Consider the following 22,082-nt stretch of genomic DNA (forward strand, 5'->3'; position numbering starts at 1 on the left):
ATACAAATAAAAATTATTTTATTATTGCATTTTTAACCTATTTCAATTTTAATATCTATAGGCTATAAGGATTGAACACGAGCTTCTTTTTGATTAAGAGTAAGTTGCGTTTACACCAGTTTAAAATTATTGAATAATATGTACAATTTTAGCCATGCATTACAATTAATTTTTATTAAAGTTGTATTTAATATTATACAAATTAATAAATGAGTATTCTAAAATTTAAGAAATGTACCTACATATATGTAATTTAACATGTGATAATATGTAAATATTTAATTATTATTATTTATTATTCTGATCTTGCTCACTACAGTATTATTATAAAAAAATACAAGGAATTATGAATTTCAAAATTAAAACATATTTATAATTTTAAAATTATTTTATGCATTATTCTCATCTCCACATTGATTCACATAAGATTTTTCATTGTGGCCAATTTGATGGTGGAGAATATTTGTTGCTATCTTTATTTTGACGATTATTTTTGCAGCACATACCCTAAGAAATAAATAAGCTATTAATATGATTTCCTCCCATGGTAAACAAATTCATAAAAATATTATTTTAATTGCTTACCTCGCCATCTTTTTTATTCCAGTATGCAAATCTGCCTTTAGCACGTCGTATTATTAGTTTATCTTCTTCCGTATTTGGTTTAAATGTCTTAACAATAGTTTCAAAATTTGAATGCTTTGGGCACCACCATTCAGTACACTAAAAATATAAACATTTATTTAAACCTTTTTTGAGTAAATTTAGTAAGCAATTATTATGTTCTTACGTGTTGTTCTTTATCCACCGAGACAGGTGATAAATTAAGACGATTATAAATGTTTGAATTTACAAATTTAGTACAAAGCCCCTAAAAATATTTTGTTTTATTATTTTAATCAATAAATAAGTTCATTAATTTTATAACATTTTTAAATGAAAAAGAAATACTGTATTTTACAAGGACAAAATTTGACAAAAAAAAAATTAATAATTATCAAATCGTGCAAAATTGGTAAACCAACTCAAAAACAAATAATATACTAGTCTGTTAATAGGATGAATTATTGTGGTTAAAAAAGACTAAACTAGCAGTTCTTAACCTGTGGTCCACAGCCGTAGCAGCAGCTTTAACATATAACATACATCAATTGTGACATGAGACATGAGTTTATTACAATATTGTTGGGTTAATATTTTATTTGTTTCATTTATAATATATTTTATTATATAAGTCATTGTAAGAGATAAACATATCTTATTTTTATTAAACTGATGGCGGTATATAGTGGAATTCGATGATACGCTTTAGAGCTAGAGTTAGATACTAGGTAAAATAATTATAATTTATAATGAATGTTTTATTGTAACAACTTAAAAATAGCTATTATGGTTTTATATATGATAACATGAGATGTTTTGTAAAAAAAAGGTATTTGATAAAAAATTAGTAAGGGGGTCTGCAATTTCTAAAAATCTTTCATCGGGGGTCCATATTGTATAAAAGGTTAGTAACTGTTGGACTAAACCATTGATTCTAAATATGATATACTAGTAGTAATATTTCCACACCTTGATCGATTACACTCTTTCAGGGGCGGATCCAGACCAAGATAACAAGGGGGTACAATTTTTAAAGGTCACACATTAATTTTGATAAAGTATTTATTTAGGTACATATATGTATGTGTTATTTTCCAAAGTCTCGTACAGAACAAAAAAAATATTTTATAGTAATAGAAATAAAAAAATATATCACTATAAATGTGTTACCCTTGAAGTAATTACGTCAAAAACTAAAATCAGGGACTTCAAACTATTTTTTTTTCAGAGAACGAGGGGGTGGGCGATCGCTCTGTTTGCCCGCCTGGATCTGCCACTGCACCCTTACTACAAATATTCATATTTAGAATGTCAAAGATAATATGTAAATAGATTTCAGGTTCAAAATAATAAAAAAATGTATTCAAAGTATTTTATATCAAACCAAGATATAAAAAAAGGTAAACTTCAAATTGCTTAAACTTAAAATTATTAGATACAACAAATTATAATTGCATAATAATTATTCTTAATGAAAAAAATACATATAATCGTAGGTATATGGGTTTAAAAAAGAAAATTGAAACAATTTTTGAGTAAAATTAAATGCATATATCCAAACAATATAATATGTTTAGTACTAACTTTTTTCATTTCCAACTGACGAATTTCTTCTGCATATTCCTCATTTTTAGAGACCAGATCATGGTTGTCCTAAATAAATTTAAAAATATTTGTATATATATTAAGTTTTTTTTACAGTTCTATAAAATGTGTTAAAATATGGATTTGTTCAATCAAAATATCGATATTTTATAATCTTTAATTATATTATAATAAAAAAAGAGGTCAACTGACTTTTTTTAGCTGCTGAACTTCGTCTTTGTATTCCTTTTTTTCATGGGTGAGAAGCGATGTTAAATCAACAAGAACACGAATTTCCTAAACATGTTAAAAATTATGTACGCGAAGTTTTAACATAGTTATGGCTTTATTATGAAATATTTTATCATGTGGAATCGTTAAGCATAAAAATATATGAAAAATCTTAAATTATTATATTATTATAATATAATAATTTAACAAAAATTTGTTGACTTACGTTTTTTAGGTTTTCAATTTCGTCTTTATATGCTTCATTTTCAGAGGTGAGAACCGATGTTAAATCAACAAGAGTACGATTTTTCTAAACAAGTTAAAAATTATTTACGCGAAGTTTTAACATAGTTATGGCTTTATTATGAAATATGTTATCGTGTGGAATCGTTAAGCATTAAAATATATGAAAAATCTTAAATTATTATATTATTATAATATAATAATTTAACAAAAATTTGTTGACTTACGTTTTTTAGGTCTTCAATTTCGTCTTTATATGCTTCATTTTCAGAGGTGAGAACCGATGTTAAATCAACAAGAGTACGATTTTTCTAAATAAGTTAAAAACGCTTGCAATGTCAGAGATGGCCATGTAAACTTTTTTGATTTTCAATTTTAGAAATTTATTAATTGTATGCAATATGTATGTATAATGTATTTTATTTTCATTTTCATTTAATGAGATAGATCTCTGAAACCGGAGAGCGGATTTTGTTGTTTGGGGTCTTGTTAGGTCACATTGGCTAGGAGAAGTGCAGTGAAGATTTTCAGAACTTTATCTTTTATCTTTTATAGTTAATTCACTACAGAGCTTCAAAAAAAAAAAATTAAAACACATTTTATTGGGCGTTTTTTATGTTTTCAGCTTTATAGCTTTGTAGTTAACAATTGAAGATAAAGTTCTGAAAATCTTCAAAGCACTTCTCCTAGAAAATTTGAATCTAACAAGACCCCAAATAACAAAATCCGTTTTCCAGTTTCGGTAATTTACCACACTAAATCAGGAGTCTTCAACCTTTTTTTATGCTGCGGGCCACAAAATATTTTCTAAAAGTTTCACGGCATACAAAAATTTAGTTTTTACTATCATAACATTTATGATTAAATTTATTTATACTTAAAAATGTGATCGCGGGTCACAAATAAAGACAAGACGGGCCGCGGGTTGAAGACCCCTGCACTAAATGAAAATCTAGCAAAAAATAACTATTTTTTTAACTGTGAAAAACTAAATAATTTTTTTTGAAAATTTTTAATCTCACATTTTGTATCTACTTGATAATACCTTTTTATGAGCTATCAATCAACTTTTTAGCTATAATAATTTGGAGAAAAGTTAAAAAATATAAATTTTGGAACTGTTCACGCCGACGTTTTTGTGGATTCGAAACGTTATACCGCTTGGGTGTGATATCGGATCTCTCTCATTAATATTTTATGTTAAAGCTAGCTTAATTATCCAAATATTCTTTACAACTGAGTTACATTTTTATCATTTTCCTGTTTAACAAAGTTCTTAAAGTTTTAAAAATTCAGACTTTTTCATTTCAATTACCATACTTACTTGATTAAAAATCAAGAAAATAAAAATGTGGGGAAGTTGATATCGCTCTGCTAAATAGTAGAGATGGAGAATAGGTCACTATAATGGATGTGTTAAATTTGAATACAATGACAGGTATCATTGTATACGAAAAACGATTCTGAACGGAGTAGATGATTTATCAGTCTAGGATAATAAAATTAGCAGTATATATTATATTATTACCTATATATTTAAATTCCAATATACCTATCGTTATTTTACTTGATTTCGTAAACAAATAAATTGCGTATGCTTATACAATTTTTTCTATATTAACGCTGGAGTTTTTATTTGAAAAAAAGTTATGGAGAACCTTGTGTTTGGTATTTAAAATTAGATATAAATTACAAAAATTTTATGAATTTTCAACTTCAAAATTTCTTGTAAATTTTGTCGATTTTGACATATTTTGTGAACATTTGAACTTTTAATGCTTTATAAACAAAAATTGTGACTAACGATTTTTGATTTTTTTTTTACTACTATAAGAACAACTTATAATAAACCTTGTATTAAATTTTAAAAATTTTTTGGTGTGCCAAATTTTTTTTATTTCAATTATCTATAAATAGCTTAAAAAAAGTCAAAATATTTTGAAAATTTATTTTTAAATAGATAACGCTAATATAATTATTTGGTGAAAATTTCAAGTATTTACAATTGTTCGTTTTCGAGTTATAGCAAAATAAAAAAATCGATTTTATCGAAAATTGATTATGCGTAAAAATTCCCGTTTTACCGTCACTTTTTTAGGGTTTTTTCTAACGCTTTTGAAAACTACTGGACATTTTTTACTTTTGACCCCCCCAAAGTACCAACTAGATGAATTTTACTTTTCTAAAATGGGCTAAAATCAAAAATAAAAGCATTATTTCTACTTCTAAACGTGATAACAGACACACAAAAAAAAAGAAACATACATCATTGTAAAATCAATACATTCCTCACTTCGTTCAGAATCTAAAATATGTACGTGAAGTTTTAGCATATAGTTATGGCTTTATTATGAAATATGTTATCATGTGGAATCGTTAAACATAAAAATTTATGAAAAATCTTAAATTATTAGATAATATAATTTAACAAAAATTTGTTGACTTACGTTATTTAGGTCTTCAACTTCGTCATTACATGCCTTTTTTTCAAAAGTGAGGACCAATGTTAAATTAACAAGATCACAATTTTTCCAAATAAATTAAAAATATATATATATATTAATACACATTTTTTATCTATTATAAAATATGTTATTATGTGGGATTGTTTATAAAAAATATCAAAGAGGTTATCAAATGTTTATTTACTTGTTTTATCTCTTGATTTTCATCCATTACTGCTTGAAATTTTTGTTTATTAGTTGTTGAAAACATTTTATTGGTATATTTGTTCGGTACAATCAAATCTGGTAGATACCTTGAAAAGTGAAAAGTAAATAGTAAATAATAAATATTAAATTATTCTACATGCACAACAGATATTGATTAAGTATATTACATCAAAATTTGACTTTTTTTTTAATGCAAGTATAAATGCGTAATATATTAAAAAAATTTAAGTAATAAAATGTTCATAATTCGTTTTAAATTTAAATATTAAAAAATCACTTTCAACAAAACTCTAATATTAAAATTAACGTAGTTAAACGTGAATTTCTGGATTTCAATTGCCATGCAATTTAAAATAAAACGATGAAAACAAAATGAATAAATATAAAAATAAAAAATAAAATAGTATGTCTTATTTGTATAATATTATGATATTTATAATCATTGCAATTTCATAGTAACTTATTAATTGATAGCAGAAATAACTTACTCGACGTAGTGCTAGTAAATAAATTGAATGACGAATAATCGGAATAGTCGACTGTCACGATCGAAAAAATTATCTTAATGACTGTTTAGTCGGTTCTCTGCTAGGAATATATTTTTTAGAGGTGGGTGTTCATGTTATTGAGTCGTCCAATCGTATAAAGGTATAGAAAAATAGTATGATTAAAAAAATTCACGATATCCGACTTTCGAGTTGTGTACATGAGTATAGTGCGTATGTAACGTACATATTGTCAATATCGTTTTATCATATTGCCATTTTTCCATATTCCGTTGTATGAGAGAACAGAATGCTGAATGCAATAATACATTGCTTATGATTTAAAGAGTAATTTAGAAGCATAATAAAGACGCGATTGATTACCATCAATCAGTTAGCATTAATTATTGTTCGACAGACGTAATCTAGCGGGGATGTCAAAAGTGGCATAGTTACTTTTAAAATTTTAAAATGGAACCCGTTGTATATTATTAATATGAGTAATAACACAAACGCGAATTTTATAGTCCTTTATTGTTAACCCTCTAAATCGTAATGTCTGTGTATGGTCTACTCACCAGGTACCGATGGACAGTCGCCACAAATGATATAATATAGAACAATAGAATAGGGGTCACCAATTAATATTTTTGAAGGGCCACATAAGGAATCTAAACATTTTTCGCGGGCCATCAAAATCCTAAGTACATATTTACATTATTTAAAAACCAATAATATTTAACAAAAATAATAATTTATAATCATAACACATATAATTTTGTCGTAATATGTGTTATTTATTCTTTGTCTGCGAGCCGGATAAAATGTGTTGGCGGGCCGCCATTGATATAGAATATATGATATTTATAATTATTATTAGTATAAACACAACGTGTGATATACCACATACATAAATGCTAAATAATAAGTATGCAAAATGCAACAGAACCAAAGATATCGTTTGCCCCCTTCCTCTATTGTAAACTCTAATTTATTGTACATTAGCTGAATTTTACCATGTACCATTTTGAAATACATTATACCACATATATTTAATTTAACTAATTTTATGTATGTGCTAAATAATTATTCATATATTTGTTTAAATTATTTAATGCACGTATGTTCGTAATTTGTATATAATTTTTTTTATTTTATTCGAAAATACATTATTTGTTATCAAAACGTTGTTTTGTTCTAAACTTTGTGTTATCTGCATGTAAATAATTTTTATACAACACAATTTTTTGTCTTGTATTTATTAACTTTTATACAGAGTGATTCTTTTATCATTGTACACTCATTATTTCAAAAAGTGTTGACTTTTTTTCAAAATTTTTAGTCTTATGCTTTTCTAAAACTGTTATATTTATTTTTATCATTCTTATATTTAATGGTGAAATCATTGTAAACTTTTGATTTTCAAATGGTAACCCATGTTTAAAATGTCATAAAATAGTAGGGCTATTTTTTGTCATGAATTTTAACGTTCAAATTATTATTTTTCGTTAATTCGTTAGCGAGATATAGCTTTTCAAAATTGATTGGTTTAGTTAATACTAGAGTTGATGTGGCGAAGCACCCCCATACCCTCCATCTATCTTAAAATTTAAATACCACAAAAATATCAACATTTATTTTAAATTATAGTATACAATAATTGTTAGTATTTTATTCAAGATTCATTTTTCTTTTATTTACGGTTGTAAATTGTTGTAAAATTTACTCTGGATCAATTTTTACATTTTTTTCAATACTTAGTAAGGATAAATTACTGAAACGATCTTGATCTGTTATAGATCTCAAGTAGTATTTATTCACCTCATAGCAGATAATGCACGCTCAAATGTTGCAGAGGAAATTGACAATATACCTATTGAACCATCGTATACAAGTTTGGAAAAATTGTTTTGAATAAAAGTTCTTGTATGAGATTAAAATGTAGCTGAGCGATGTCAAAAATATTTGTTATTACGTTGATATAAACGAAATAGTTATTGCATATTGAATTAAAAAATGTATAAAATATTTTTTTGTTTTGGGTGAGGGGGGCTAGCCTCCAAAGCCCCCCTAGTCGCACTTATGTGTGGGATGCTGCCCATGCTATTAATCAGGGTAAAGATAGCAGCATCTTACAAAGCATCTATGCATTGTGTATATGACATTTGATAATAAGTTATTTTTTTTTTTATTTTTCTACTTAATTCTAAATGTTAAGATTATATTATAAATTATAATATCAAAAAATGTTATATTAAATTATATATAATGTGTACACTTAAATTGCTAAATGTTAAAATTAATTAAATCTAATTAATAATGATATATTATATAATATGTAATTACAATTATTAATGTTATTTCCGAAGTTTAACATTTTACTGTATACAAATATGAACATATTATATAAATCTATATTTTAAAATAATGTTTTGTTTCGGAAGGAAATTAAGTAACAACATTTTTTTTCAAAAACATTAATACATTTTGAAATAATGATGAGTGCTGTTCGATAAATGACTTATTACTCAGTAAAAATTACATTTTTATTTTTTTAAATAGCCAAAATATTATTTTTCTGTGTCCGTTTTTAGTAAATAATAATGAGTCGTTCAAACTTCAAATAGTTTGTATAATTTGAAAGCACACTTAAAATGTTTATCTATACATTATAATATGAATTCTGAAAAGTATTAACTATATAAATATGTTCACTTGTTTTACAATTCCACAAAAATGTAATGACTGGTATGTAGTTACAAGTATATGTCGTAACCACTTCGTGAAATCTATCTTTTCACATTTTATGAAATATAAAAATATTTCACGAAAATTTAAATTTAGACTTTAGTATTACTATTTGTTTAAGGACAATAATTTTAGATTCTAAGCAGAATTGATTTTACGCAATAATGTTTTTTTTCTAATTGAGGGAAAATAACAAATTTAAGAAAAATCAGAATTTTTATTCAAAAACAGTTTTTGACAAGATCGATTTCCCGTTTTGTTGTAATTCAAAAACGAATAACTACACACAATTGTTTTAACTAAATTTTAGATTCTCGGCGGGATGATGTATATATTAATTTTACAATAATGTGCCATGTGCCCATGTGTCATGGGTTTTTTTGGCTGTGTATACGATAATAATATAGGCAAAAAATACTTGATTTTCAACTTTGAGGTTTAGGTTTTGGCTAAAAAATTGGATTTAATTTCTAATATGTTGAGAGTTATTTATATGATTATGGGGAATAATGAATAACGAATTACCGAATAATGAATAACAAATAACCGAATAATGAATAAAATGTAGTAAATACAAATTTCTGAATAATGAATAACGAATAATAATAAAAATTAAAATAATGAATAAAAATTAAAATCAATAATAAAACTAAGAATAAATCAACGAAGAATAATTTTTTATCCGAATAATCATTCAAATAACTTTTTATTCAAATAATGCCTAACTGTGGCTGTAGTGCTAAACAAACAACGCGCTCAATATTTAATTAATCTATTGCCGTTTTAACTGTTTTAAGTGTCATTTTTACATAATTAAAAACAACCACTTTTTTACTTTACTTTATATTATTTTTTTCCACGCATTCACTCTGAGGTTCGAATGTTTTACATTTTCCAGTGCTAAATTAATTATTTTCATTAATAGTTTAATTGTCCAGTTATGCAACACACCGATTGGTGTCTTCTTATCTGCGGTCCGTCGCCGACGGACAATAATTATTAATCTAATCACCTTCTATCCACCAGAATGTTGTCGTCTACGAACAAAAATAATACCAATGCTATGCCACAGAACAACAAACATGCAATTTCAAAACACGATGTAATTACAAATACAAATGAGATCAACCAAAAGGCTTCATTGTCCAATTCTGCGTCATCAAGTAATTGGACGACTCAAAAATAAATAAATTACTCCAACTCCTCTTATTCGAATTCTGAACCACAAAAAAAAATTATTTATCACAAATAACCGCTATGAAGTACTCAGTTAAACGGAAAAACCATCTATAACACTCATGGGAGAAGTACCAAGCGCAGAATTTGAACCAGAAGTTATAGTTAAATCCCCTCCTCCTATTTTTATTAAAGATGTACATGATTTCCCAGGTCTGTGCACATAGCTAATCGCTCTGATAGGCGTAGAAAACTTTCACTGTAAATCAACGACAGACCGACTTAAAATTCAAACAGCTAATCCTGAGCCGTACAGAAAATTAGTACACTTTCTTAGGGAAGAAAAGGCCGAATTTCACACATACCAGCTAAAAGAGGACAAATCAACACGTGTAGTAATTCGTAATATACATCCATCTATCCCAACTGATCTAATAAAAACTGATTTAGAAACGCGTGTATTCGAGGTCAGACAAGTTACCCAAGATCTTCATAAACTCAATAAAAACCAACTACCTCTATTTTTCGTCGATATAGAACCTACAATTTACTTAAATTAAATCTTCAAGCTTACTTCCATCCTACACACCATAATCAAAGTTGAAGAACCATACAAAATTAAAGCTATCTCTCAGTGTGCAAACTGCCAAGACTACGACCACACCAAGGCATACTGTGGATACTCGTTACGCTACGTACGTTGTGGCAATAATCATCCTTCATCTTCGTGTCAAAAAACCCAGGTTGAACCTCCACGCTGTGCTCTCTGCCAAGGAAACCATCCTGCGAACTATAAAGGCTGCTCAGTGTATAAAGATCTACAGTACCGTAAGAAATCCAGCTCAAATGTTAATAAAAAAATTATTTTTCATTAATTAGTTAATTAATTGCATTATTAGTCATACATCAGAACACGCTAACACCGTCCCCCCTACAGCTCCACCTCTAATTTATGCTAAGGTGGTTTTTTGTATTTTATGTATCATTAAATTTAAATTTAACACTCCAATTACAGTGACTCACTCGACACCTAATGTAAAGCATAGCGGTGTCCACTTACTTATATGTTTATATTTAATTTTCTAAACATGGTCTAGTAATTATTATTTATTATGTATATAATAACAATTTTTAAATTTACTGAAACTTCTTGATTTTTTAGTGAATCATCAATACTTAAGAATACGAGAAAATAGTTAAATCTAAGTATATACCTAATATATAATTCAACTATATTTTTTTTCGCACGTTTTGTATATACGTTATATAGATAGGTAGGTACTTAAAGGTATTAAAGCCTACAAGTTAAATTAAATTATATTGTCGTTGGTATGGTTGTTATTGATAGGTTATGTTTATATTTAAATTAAATGTTTACAATTAATGGGAATTTTGTAATATTTTTCTATTTTATAATAGTATAACAAAATAATTTCTATTTTTCTAACATATCTGACAAAATACAGTAGGGAATGAAAGCAATTTCGGTTCAATTGTATGCAATATACGAAAACATGTTTTTAAACAAATCTCGTTAATGCAAAACGGTATGACGTCATTTTTAAATATTTTTTTTTTAAATGTAATGTTTTAAAGCTTGGGTTTTGATGATTTTTTTTTAACGACTTAATACAAAATCTATACGAATTTCGGTCAAATCATATGCAATATGCAAAAATATGTTTTTGAAAATATTTCGTTAATGCAAAACAGTATAATGTCACTTGTAAATATTTTTCTTAAAAATATATTGTTTTGACGTTGTAGCGCTAAGGTTTTGATTTTTTAATTATCTTACAATAGTATGTAAAATTAAAAATGTAATAATTGTTTAAACAACATTAAAGGAGCACACAACACAAAAAATAAGTTTTTTTTTATTTGAAAGAATGTTCAATTCTAAGAATAATGGTATAGGTTTTACGTTTCTACTCACATTATTCAATAAGTTATGAGCAATTGAAAAAAGACGTGTGACGTCACTGGGCCGGAGTCATCGTAATTGCCTATCTTATACGTGTAAAAGTTCCTCGCTTCACACAACGATTTATCAACCTAAACATTTTCTTTTTAAAATTTAATTGACGTATAAATGTGTGTTTGTGTTGTGTGCTCCTTTAAATATAAAAGTATTTAGCAAAGTTTGATGTATTTTTATAATAGATGAAAAAAACAAACAGTTTAAATTTTTGAACATATTATTATTTACTACGTTTTAAATAACAGTACAATATATTTTAATAAGGCACTACAATATATGTATGATAAAATTATCAAAAAAAAAATAATAATAATAATATAGTAATAATAATAATTATAAATTATTTTTTATATAAGCATAGCGTATAACTCTTGTGTGTTACTATATACCAATATAACTAGAAACTTAATATGACATTTACAATATAACAAAAATGAAATTAATAATGAAGGCAAAATACGCGTGTGACTAATAAGAGAAAAAATACATTTCAAACATAACATGAACTCTAACTAGAAGCAAAAAATTAATGTATAAGATAGTTTTTTCTAATTACTAATGCATATTTGTATGTCATAATATAATATGGAAAGCAATAATAAATAATAACCTACGAGTATATTATTAAATATTACGGTCGCTTAAAATAAAAATAATTTTATAATTTCATAAACATTAAACATGTTACAACAATAATAGATAAAAAATACATAATAAAACGTTTAAAAATATTTATACATGATAGAAAAAAAGTAGACGGAAAAACAACAGAATTATTTATATCTACGGAGGAATAAAATTTATTTAATTTCTAAAATAATGACATGATTTACTTATACATGCTGTAAAAGACATTATATGACAAAAAAATATAAGTACAATACCCATATAATAACACGAGTTTTTCGATTAAAATTTTAAAAAAAATCCTATAAATTTAGATATTTTATTCAATGGCGGAATGGTCCATTCTCGTTTTAGTCGAATTTCTCAGAAACGAAACCAATAAAAACCTCAGACTACTATGAAATTGGTAGGCATTCCTTAAATACATAGTACAAAACGATAAAACTAAGAACTATCTAAGTATATAATAAAAATGCATGTCGTTTGGTGACAAAATAAAATTAAACAAAAAAATCACACACATATAGGTATTCCATAAAATCTAACTCATAATAATAATATACAACATTGACTGCACCGTAGTTTTCGGTGTTGGTTCCTTTCTCAAACGCGTTTACAGAGCTTATTATGATAGGTATTCAATGAATGGCACACTAATTTAATATTATACGCATACGAAATAAGTATATATAATAACACACATACACATTTATATTGTAATACGGTCGATTAAAATTTTAATGTTATCTACCGTAGGAGGGGACGGGGGTGATGAAGTTCGTGTCACATTATAACACGAAGTTATTAAAAAATATAAACACAATAATTCTTATATATTATATTATAGATAATATATATACATCTGACTATTATAGACGTAAATAGTTACGAGACGTTTTGAAACGTACATTTTTTGGATCGTTATTTTGCTCGAATTTTTGAAAACAAAGTCTCTCGACGTTTTATAGAACAGAAACAGACGTTTTTTTCAACTATTAACAAGGATTATCACTCCATTTCCGACACTATTCAGACTATGATACATAATGTGTGTGTAAAAACAATAATAATATTTGGATCTGTTATCTACGACACGTATATGGCGGATAGATCATTGTATAGATATTGTGCACATAATCTATAGGAAAATGTTGATTATATTAATTATAATAATATATTGACAAGACGTCATTATCTGCAACTAGTACATCTATCGGGGTTTATAGGTTGGTGGCTTTTTTTTTGCGGAAAAGGCTGGACAGGACGCTGGACCTCTTGTCTTTACGGCCCATCGGCATTTGGTGTTCGCTCTCGCTGGAGCTTTCACTAGCCCGCTGCTGGCTGCTACTCGTCGTCACCGGCAACGTGGCTGATCGATTTGGTACTGGTGGCGGTGGCTGCTTGAGCGCGTCGATATTCGCGTAAACTGTGAAATTAAAAAAAAAAAAAAAACAAAGTTACTCATCGTTGTTTATATCGATTATAGTGTATGATCATCGTAACATTCTAAAAATAACTCTAACCTAACCTACTGTGTGACAGAGTGGAAATCAGTTACTGCTAAAAATGTAAAATACTTATAAATAGGTACAACCAAACAAATTTACTCGTTTCGCTTTTTTTCGTTTTTAGATTGATGCTCTCCCCCTTTTCAATTTCCGCCAAAGACGTAGTGACGCAAAAGTGTAAATATTACTCTAAATTTTATCAATCGATGACATCGAATCATGTTAGTGCATAGAGCATATGTAGGTATAATAATTATATATATATATATACAAATGAAAAGAATATGTGTTCTCTAATATTATAAATATTTAAACATGTTATATACCTAAAGCAATTTGTTAACATAGGTTAGTACTTCTAAAATTCAACGATTTCTTAAAATAAAGAAAAGGAAACATCGTTTCAGAAATACGATGCATAAGCGTATACAAAAACAGCAGGTATATTACTGCAGTATCTACTAGTCCGGCAAAATTATGATTTTATTACATCACATTGACTGTAGGTTTTATGTAAGTATAGTAAGTATAATAGTATTTGGAATAATATATTATATTATACAAAGTGTAATAATGTGTATTTTTTTTTCATTTTAATTTAAATTTTGACGGAAATACTGCGTTAAATCGTTGACATTTTTATTGCTTTCTTTAATAGCGTTAGAAAAACGGTCTGATATGAAATGGTATATAGTAGGGCTTAGCTAATATGAAAAAAATAAACTGACATTGGTTGTAGTAATATATAGGTACAAATGTAATACAAAATTTGTTTTTGATGTGTAGATATACCATATACGATATACAGATGTATCATAGAGGAAACGTTAATACTAGAATATATATATATATATATATATAAAAAAAATTAAGTTTCAGTACAGGTTTATACGACCAAAATTGGTGTAATGTATCATCCTAATATAATTAATCAGTAGGCGATATAAATGCAATTTTGTACAAACTATTTGGCAAATAAACCTATAAATATATTTACCTATAAATTATACAGGGTGTTTAATTTTGTTCTATACAAATAGAAATAATTAACTCATATCATTGAGTGGATTAGAAAACCTATTTTGTGTTTTTCGTTGTATGGATGTGGATTTTAATAGTACTTATGGACTACAGTATATAAATTATTCTAATAACAAACAAGTTAATAATTAATACACCACGATAATAATTGAGTGACAAATTTTGAATTAAATATTCAATTAAAAACAAAAAACAAAAAACAATGATCAATCCTTAAATTGTTATTTTGATCAAAAATGAATTTCACTACGAGATTTGTCATCCACATGCAGTAACCACTATTTAAATATACAACATAAGATCATTTCCAAAGTTTGTACGGACAACAACTGTGGGCTGCAGCATATAATAAATTATATATTATTGTTTTACTTATTTTAGTTATACCAAACTAATTGATTACGGGGGATAGCCAAGAACTATGAATAGTGATAGTGGGTCAATGGAGAGAAATAAATAAAATAATATAGGTAGGTAAGGTACTTGACGAAAAACTCACCGGCGCTGTGCCTGTAGTCTGAAGTCCATGTTTCTCTGTTAGCCGATTTGATCGGTGGCGCGGTGGTCGGCAATGGTGGCGGGGCGACGTCTGTAAAATAAAAAAGTGACTGTAAAATTATAATATCTCAATAGATCTGGGATTCTGTATTATTATTATATTGAAAACGTATAATAACCAAGCACGTATACAAAAAAAATTTCGGGGGGTTTACAAAATATAGCAATACAAATTGTGCGGCGACATAATAAAACAATTTTTTCCTCGTTACTCGAAATTATTTCGGGGGTTGAACCCCAAACCCCCTCTGTATGTGCCCCTGATAATAACAGACAGAGCATGTAGATGTTAATAACAAACCTGGTGACTTGGGGTGGATTGAGTCCTTGGTCCAGTCATTGTTGCCGTTTGAGTAATAGGAATGCGGCCGTGCGGGGTATCCGGACGGCGATGCTTTGGTACCGAAATCGGTGGCGTCTGAAAACGAAAATCATAATAGATGTAGGTATATTGGTACAGAATATATACTAATTAGTAAAGTCTTGGTTGATAATCACTCGTTTAAATCATTAGCATATTTGTATCATAGGCGGAGCTTGATAATTTTTTTTTTGGGGTGGGGGGGGGGTCCCCACTCAAGCCCTAGATTACTTAATGAAAATAATTATTAATAACTTCCTATTTAGTTAGAAATAATCTTGTTTATGTATTATAAAAACAAAAATATAAAAATCATCTATAGTGTCAGTTAATATTATGTTTCAATACAAATATAAATAAATAAACTAAAATTTATTAATGTATTGCATACTATTGATATTGCAATATTACTACAAAATACAAATATAAAAATAAATAATAAAATAAAAAAATTGATTTAGAAGAAATAACTTTAACTGTTCTATTAAATAATATTATAAATTGTAGGTTAAAAAAAAACTAGTGTTGTCATACCCATTAAATAGTATATTTGTGAATAATAATACAAAACTGTAGGCACATAACTAGGGTATATATTTTTTTTTGGGGGGGGGGACGTAGAGTGGCTTAGCCCCCAAGCTCCGCCTATGATTCGCATCATGGTAGTTACATACAGCCCAGCTGTATATATATATATATAAATTATTGCATATTTATAGAAAACAAAAATAATATTTTATAAATCTCCGTCTCGGCATACGATCGATCGTTGAGAATCTAGCTCAAAAAAGAACTACCTAATGAAAATATCACGTTTTTTTGTCCATAATGTTTATGATAGTACATGCAATATTTTTTTACAGACAGTGTCAGAGAAATGTCGTAGCGTTGGCCGTTTTTATACAGAGTATCACGTGATAGTATAAACTTACCGACGGCCGAGTGATTGTTTTGGTACGGTATGTTGTCCACCGAAGGCGGTCGTACTGGTATTGGCCGACGGAGTTGGCTGTCTTTCCGTACGTTTACCACCGGCGGCAATGGTGCAAGGGGCTTGCGTTCGGTTTCTGGCGTCGTGGCCGCGCTCGAACTTGTGCTAATGACCGTTGACGGGACCGGAGTCTGCAAGTCTGATCGTGGTGAACCCTGTGGAAATGGAAACATATTTTTATCATAGTTAATTAAGTAATAGAGATACGTTAATAAAATATGACTAATATTATGTGATCATTTAGCTGATTCGTTTGTTCAAATTTTTCATAATATACATCGAATTTGTGCTCAAAAATATTGTAATAGGTATAGGTGTGGAATTTGAAATTAAGTACGCACCTTTTGGTTGTCGTCGTAGCTCAGAAGCTGTAGGCTTGGAGGAAGTTGCGCGTGGAACGTGATTTTGTTGACCCACTCTTCCATTTCCTTGGACGTGTCGGCCAAGAAGAGGAACTCTGAACCGTCCGTGCAGCATAGCCTAAAACAGTAACAAAACATAAAGTAATCGCCTGATATTTTCGTCATTACGTGGTTCTTTAGGTATGTATTGCAAATATGCATACATAAATAGGTATTATGTATTTATAAACGATTACCTAACTACAGAAACCTAAACTATATACAAGCATTGGTTTACGCCATAATAAAAGTAGAAACAATGAATACATAGAGATTAATTTTAAACGGTTATTAAATGAGAATATTTTATACATATCAGTATATTACTATAAAGTATAATATAATAGTAGGTGTACTATCTGTATTCAATTATATTACGTAATGATTAAACTAATTTAAACTTATTCAGTTAGTGGTTATTTTCTATTACTTGTTTAAAAAATATTTTTGTACGACTGCATGATATTGACCTGTTTATATTTTATTTCATTTATTGATATTTGTATAACAATATAAATATATACATAATATATATATTGTTATTAAATTTACGGCATTTACAATTATTTATCATGGTATTTACCTGAATACATGTTTTCGTTTCGTATAGTCAAACGCCTTTTCGCATTTCGCTTTGAACACAATGATAGGCGATGTCGCTGCTTTACTGGACACGAAATCCTCCTGATCCTTGAAGAAGCACAATAGCTGACCGCATAACACTAGACAACGAAACAATAATTATTATTATTAGTTTTATTCTGAATTGTTTAGTATAGAGGTGGTCAACCCGCATATTAGCGTCAGATAAAATAACACATTTACTGTATTATTGTAAAATAAATACGTAAGTGCTAATTTTTTTATGGAAAATTCTTAATTTTTTCTATTTGGCATAATATAGAAAAAGGTTAGTTATTCCGGGTCTACAATAATATTTTTTCTCTGTATGTTTTTTAGATTCTTATTATTGTAGTATATACCATGGTAATAATGGCGGCTTACAGAAATGTGTTATATTTTTACTATTCTAGGATTAAATATTTTGGGTAAGTATAATAGGTATATAAAGTCTTATGTTATTTTTAGGTGTTCTACCTAAAAATAAGATAAGATACTTTATCAGAACATTTTTTTTCTCGAATTTCTCTATAATTTTCGAACATTTTGTATTAACATAACAGTAAATAATATAAATAACTGCAGTTTCATTTAAATCTTTACCACTTATAGTAAACAGAATACTGGTTGTTATCGTTTTGCGTATGTAAAAAATTATCTATGAAGAAAAAAATTGTATGTCTTGTTTACCTGTATAAAAAGTTTTCCACGACCTGACTGCGGCTTTTTTCCCGCTACTTTGCAATTCGTGTTTTCTGTCCAAGAACCCTTGTATTTCAACCGGGGGCAGTTGGTCTACATTTTCCAATTTTTGAAGTTTTCGGAAACTTTGCGTTCTCCTGCGAGTGGTAAAACTGGGGGTTCTTTTGGGTTTCTTGTATACGTCCGCTTTCATGCTTTCAGCCCGTTTTACGTCTATATATACAGCATACATTTATATTTTTAAACCTTATTTAAACTTTCGATTTTTGGAAGAAGTACATATTCTATTCTACTAAATATTCGTTTAAAGTATCGAATATAATAGTTATGTACATTTTACTTTGATATTACCTTTTTTCAAACGATTTCCGAAGATTGAAGAGAAATTACCACTGTTGTTTAATGCTGGTGAGCCAGGAACCACGAGTCTATATATTATATAAAAATAACAATTTGTAATAGCTCATAGAAATAAAAGTTTGTGATATTTTACGATTTTTATAAGAATAAGTACAACATTAACAATATAAGCATTAGTGTATTGATAGCGTTAGACGAGAGCAAATGAACTAGCAAATATAAACTTACATATCCGATTCTTCGTTTATAGGTGAAGCATTTTTGATTTTCAACGCTTCTGACGATTTCAGCGGCGCTACTAGATCATTTTCATGCGCAATATTTTTATCATGCATTCTTAAGCAAAAAATCAAAAAAAACAAGGCAATTCCATAAAAAGTTTAAATAATAATAACATTATATTTGTAAAGAGTACACGAGTATCTTATAAAATGTTAGTATAATTTATTCTATGAAAACTTTTATTAAATAAACTTATCAAACTATAAAAATAAAGATAAAAAAAAACTTCCATGCGAGTATTTACCATAGTTTCACAAGTACTAAATAACTTAAACCGTTTAAAAAGCTTTGGGAAAAATGTATATTTAATTTGAGTAGTGTACCTCATGTTAGGGTCGAATTCGTCATCGTCGCCATTCATCGCCTCGCCGGCATTATTGACCTTCCATCGATCACCTTCTTTCTTTCTCTCCTGCAGAATAATAGACAATTTTGAATATAATTAAAAAAATGTATTTATAAATCTTCAGACGAACTTACATCTGTAATGCGTTGCACTTCGCGTTGTTTACGCGCTTCCAGTCGCTCTCGTTCTAGTCGTTCTTTTTCCGCAACGCGGGCCCGCTCTTCAGTCTCCAGTTGTTCTTTAAACGCTAATTCCAACTGCACAGATACAATGTATTTAATATAAATATAATGAAATTAATTAACTATTGAGTTGTTTAAGTACACACGAGACAAAAACGAGAAATTAATAAAAAAAAATACACATAAATAATATTATATACATAATTATAATTATTTTTTCCAATACTCATTATTATGATGCATTTATTTTAAATTCAAGTTATAAGTTGGCGAAAAAATTTTACCAGAGTAATCCTTTTCAGCGTATTGAACTTTTCTTCTTGCGCCTCGATTGTCTTTTCGAAATCTTCGTGTTTCCTGATGAGTTCTTCAACCTGCCATATAGAGTCACCCAGCTTATCATCGTTTAACACAGGTTCTCGAGTTTGTATCCAAGACTCCAGTAGGTCTGCATCACGTTTAAACAGCTAAAAAAAATACATACGGAACTTAGTGCGTCGTATCCAAAGTAATCATAACTACGTTCGTCGAGCATTAATATAACCAAGGCCGGCTTTAGCTCTTTCAACACCAAGCGCAAGTATTATTTTAGCCACCTTTTATCTGATCACATTTAAATTTTAACACCTCTAAACCGTCGATCATATCTACTGACAGCCTTGATTTTAATATTGTAAATAATAGATACCTGCGTGTCCAAATTTTGATCGTATAAGATCTTACGTTTTTCCCAAGTGTCGGTCATGAAATAATGTCTTTGTTCGAGAACGTGAATCTTTTCATTGATTTCGTCCGACATAAAATGACCCTAAAATTCACGTATTTTAGTTATAGTAACATGGAAGACGTATACATGTCAAATTGTTGTACGAACATGTTGAATGAGACTTCTTCCGGTCTGATAGAACTCGCTCAAAACTTCAGATCGGCTGTTAATTTCGGCGTTGTGCTCTTGGTGTCGTAGTATGAGCATTTCTGCACCACTCACTTCTTGGCTAAGCATGGGTGACGTGATTTTTGCAATAGTTTCGTTAATCCACGCACTAAACGACCGTAAGGTAACCATTAAAAAAAAAATACGTCATAAAAAGTAAAAAAATTATTACGTTTTGTATGTACTTACATTAAGTGTCTATACTGATCAAAATAGGACTGCAAGTGTTCGGCTTGGTTCAGTTTGCTTTTTCTTTGACTCGCATTTTCTAGTAATGTGGTCCAAGCATCAACTGCTTCTTCTTGTTTTACTTCGATGTGATCTTTGGCATCTGGAAACATGGCTGACAACCGACCAGCTTCTTGTACAACGCATTCCACCTGGTGAGTAATAATAAAATATAAATAAAATGTAAATTATAGTTAACTTTTTTTTATTATTAGTTGTAGTAGTAAAACAAGTAGTTACTTGTTCTTTGACAGCAGCGAGGTCTGCTTCAAAACCTTGATGTTTTTGAATCAGAGTTTGTATTGTATCTAAATCGTGGCCATAATCTTCGGCAGCCAACAATCCACCTTTTTCTTGAATCCAGCTGATGGTTTCGTCGGCAGTTCGGTCGAAAACGTGCACTTGTTTAGCACCCATCAAAGCCTAAAATTTAAGAATTTTTTTTTTTTTTACGAACACAAGTTAAATTGCAACAATAGGTAACATTAACAATAATAATACAATTTATAATGAACATAATTTTATTTTATTTAATTTTATATTTTATACATATAAATCTTAGTTTTAATTTGATAGTATCCAAAGACATGCTTAAATACTGACAATGTGATAATAGTGTATCCTATATTATAGTGAAATACTTTTCTTTTCTATGAAATTAAGATTAATGTCAAATATTAGTTATAATTAATAATCTTTATTATATATAATTATTGAAAAATATCATTATATATCATAAATTTATTTAAATTCATTTGTTTTTATTATTAGTTCTTTAAGCAATAGTAATATTTTATCAAATATTTAATTTGTGAATTTTATTGTGTACTTAAGTTATTATTATTATTTTATTTATAATACAAATGTCGTATGATTTAATGCTAAATCATTGCAGCATTCTCCAACCATTGTTGGTTGTTTACAAGTATTATTTATTTATTTATTTTTGTGTATTTAAATAACCTGTGGAAACAGTGACCATTGGGTAATATTGGTAAAGTTAGTATTATTTTTATTTTTGTTTTAATGTTCATTATTAAATTGTTGTACCTAATATAACAGAATTTGGTTGTTTTGTTTTGCTTTATATATTAATATACTCATTTAATTCATTATAAATAATTTTAATCGTCAGGCAATAGATATTGTGTATACAAATATAATAATATTAAATATATTTAATTCTTTGATATTAATTAAAATTATTTTTATTTTTG

The 22,082-nt window shown here is 28.0% G+C and overlaps 2 protein-coding genes and 1 long non-coding RNA gene across 9 annotated transcripts in view; 1 reads left to right on the plus strand and 2 right to left on the minus strand.

Annotated features, from left to right (window-relative positions):
- Positions 1-20,636, plus strand: part of LOC132920376 (uncharacterized) — a 29,184-nt gene extending 8,548 nt beyond the window's left edge. The window contains exons 2-4 of one of the 2 annotated variants that reach the window (XR_009660726.1): positions 16,682-18,057; positions 18,171-18,259; positions 20,532-20,636. This is a non-coding gene — a long non-coding RNA (uncharacterized LOC132920376). Of the gene's footprint in view, positions 1-16,681; positions 18,260-20,531 lie in introns of both variants that reach the window. The other variant, XR_009660725.1, reaches the window with a different exon arrangement.
- On the minus strand, positions 2-5,974 carry LOC132922390 (M protein, serotype 6-like). 6 transcript variants are annotated; one of them, XM_060985875.1, is made up of 10 exons: positions 5,822-5,974; positions 5,311-5,419; positions 5,109-5,141; positions 2,889-2,972; positions 2,645-2,728; positions 2,401-2,484; positions 2,188-2,256; positions 791-871; positions 586-723; positions 2-507 (listed from the first exon to the last, which is right to left on the minus strand). In XM_060985875.1, the coding sequence occupies exons 2-10, from the start codon at positions 5,374-5,376 to the stop codon at positions 433-435; spliced, it is 714 nt and encodes a 237-aa protein (XP_060841858.1). In that variant the 5' UTR covers positions 5,377-5,419; positions 5,822-5,974; the 3' UTR covers positions 2-432. The 6 variants fall into 6 exon arrangements, with proteins under 6 accessions (XP_060841858.1, XP_060841856.1, XP_060841859.1 ...); XM_060985873.1 differs by lacking the exon at positions 5,822-5,974 and adding an exon at positions 5,501-5,597; XM_060985876.1 differs by lacking the exons at positions 791-871; positions 5,822-5,974 and adding an exon at positions 5,501-5,607.
- Positions 13,311-22,082, minus strand: part of LOC132920375 (spectrin beta chain, non-erythrocytic 5) — a 53,727-nt gene continuing 44,955 nt past the window's right edge. The window contains 16 exon segments of the mRNA XM_060982722.1: positions 13,311-13,776; positions 15,399-15,488; positions 15,759-15,875; positions 16,751-16,964; positions 17,151-17,289; positions 17,794-17,932; positions 18,522-18,746; positions 18,885-18,961; positions 19,122-19,229; positions 19,499-19,587; positions 19,656-19,778; positions 19,988-20,170; positions 20,392-20,511; positions 20,578-20,746; positions 20,827-21,017; positions 21,106-21,288. Of these exon segments, the coding sequence (XP_060838705.1) occupies positions 13,571-13,776; positions 15,399-15,488; positions 15,759-15,875; positions 16,751-16,964; positions 17,151-17,289; positions 17,794-17,932; positions 18,522-18,746; positions 18,885-18,961; positions 19,122-19,229; positions 19,499-19,587; positions 19,656-19,778; positions 19,988-20,170; positions 20,392-20,511; positions 20,578-20,746; positions 20,827-21,017; positions 21,106-21,288 (2,373 nt within the window). The 3' untranslated portion in view covers positions 13,311-13,570.

Source organism: Rhopalosiphum padi, chromosome 2 (genome assembly GCF_020882245.1).
Source record: "Rhopalosiphum padi isolate XX-2018 chromosome 2, ASM2088224v1, whole genome shotgun sequence".
In the NCBI taxonomy this organism is placed as follows: Eukaryota; Metazoa; Arthropoda; class Insecta; order Hemiptera; family Aphididae; genus Rhopalosiphum; species Rhopalosiphum padi.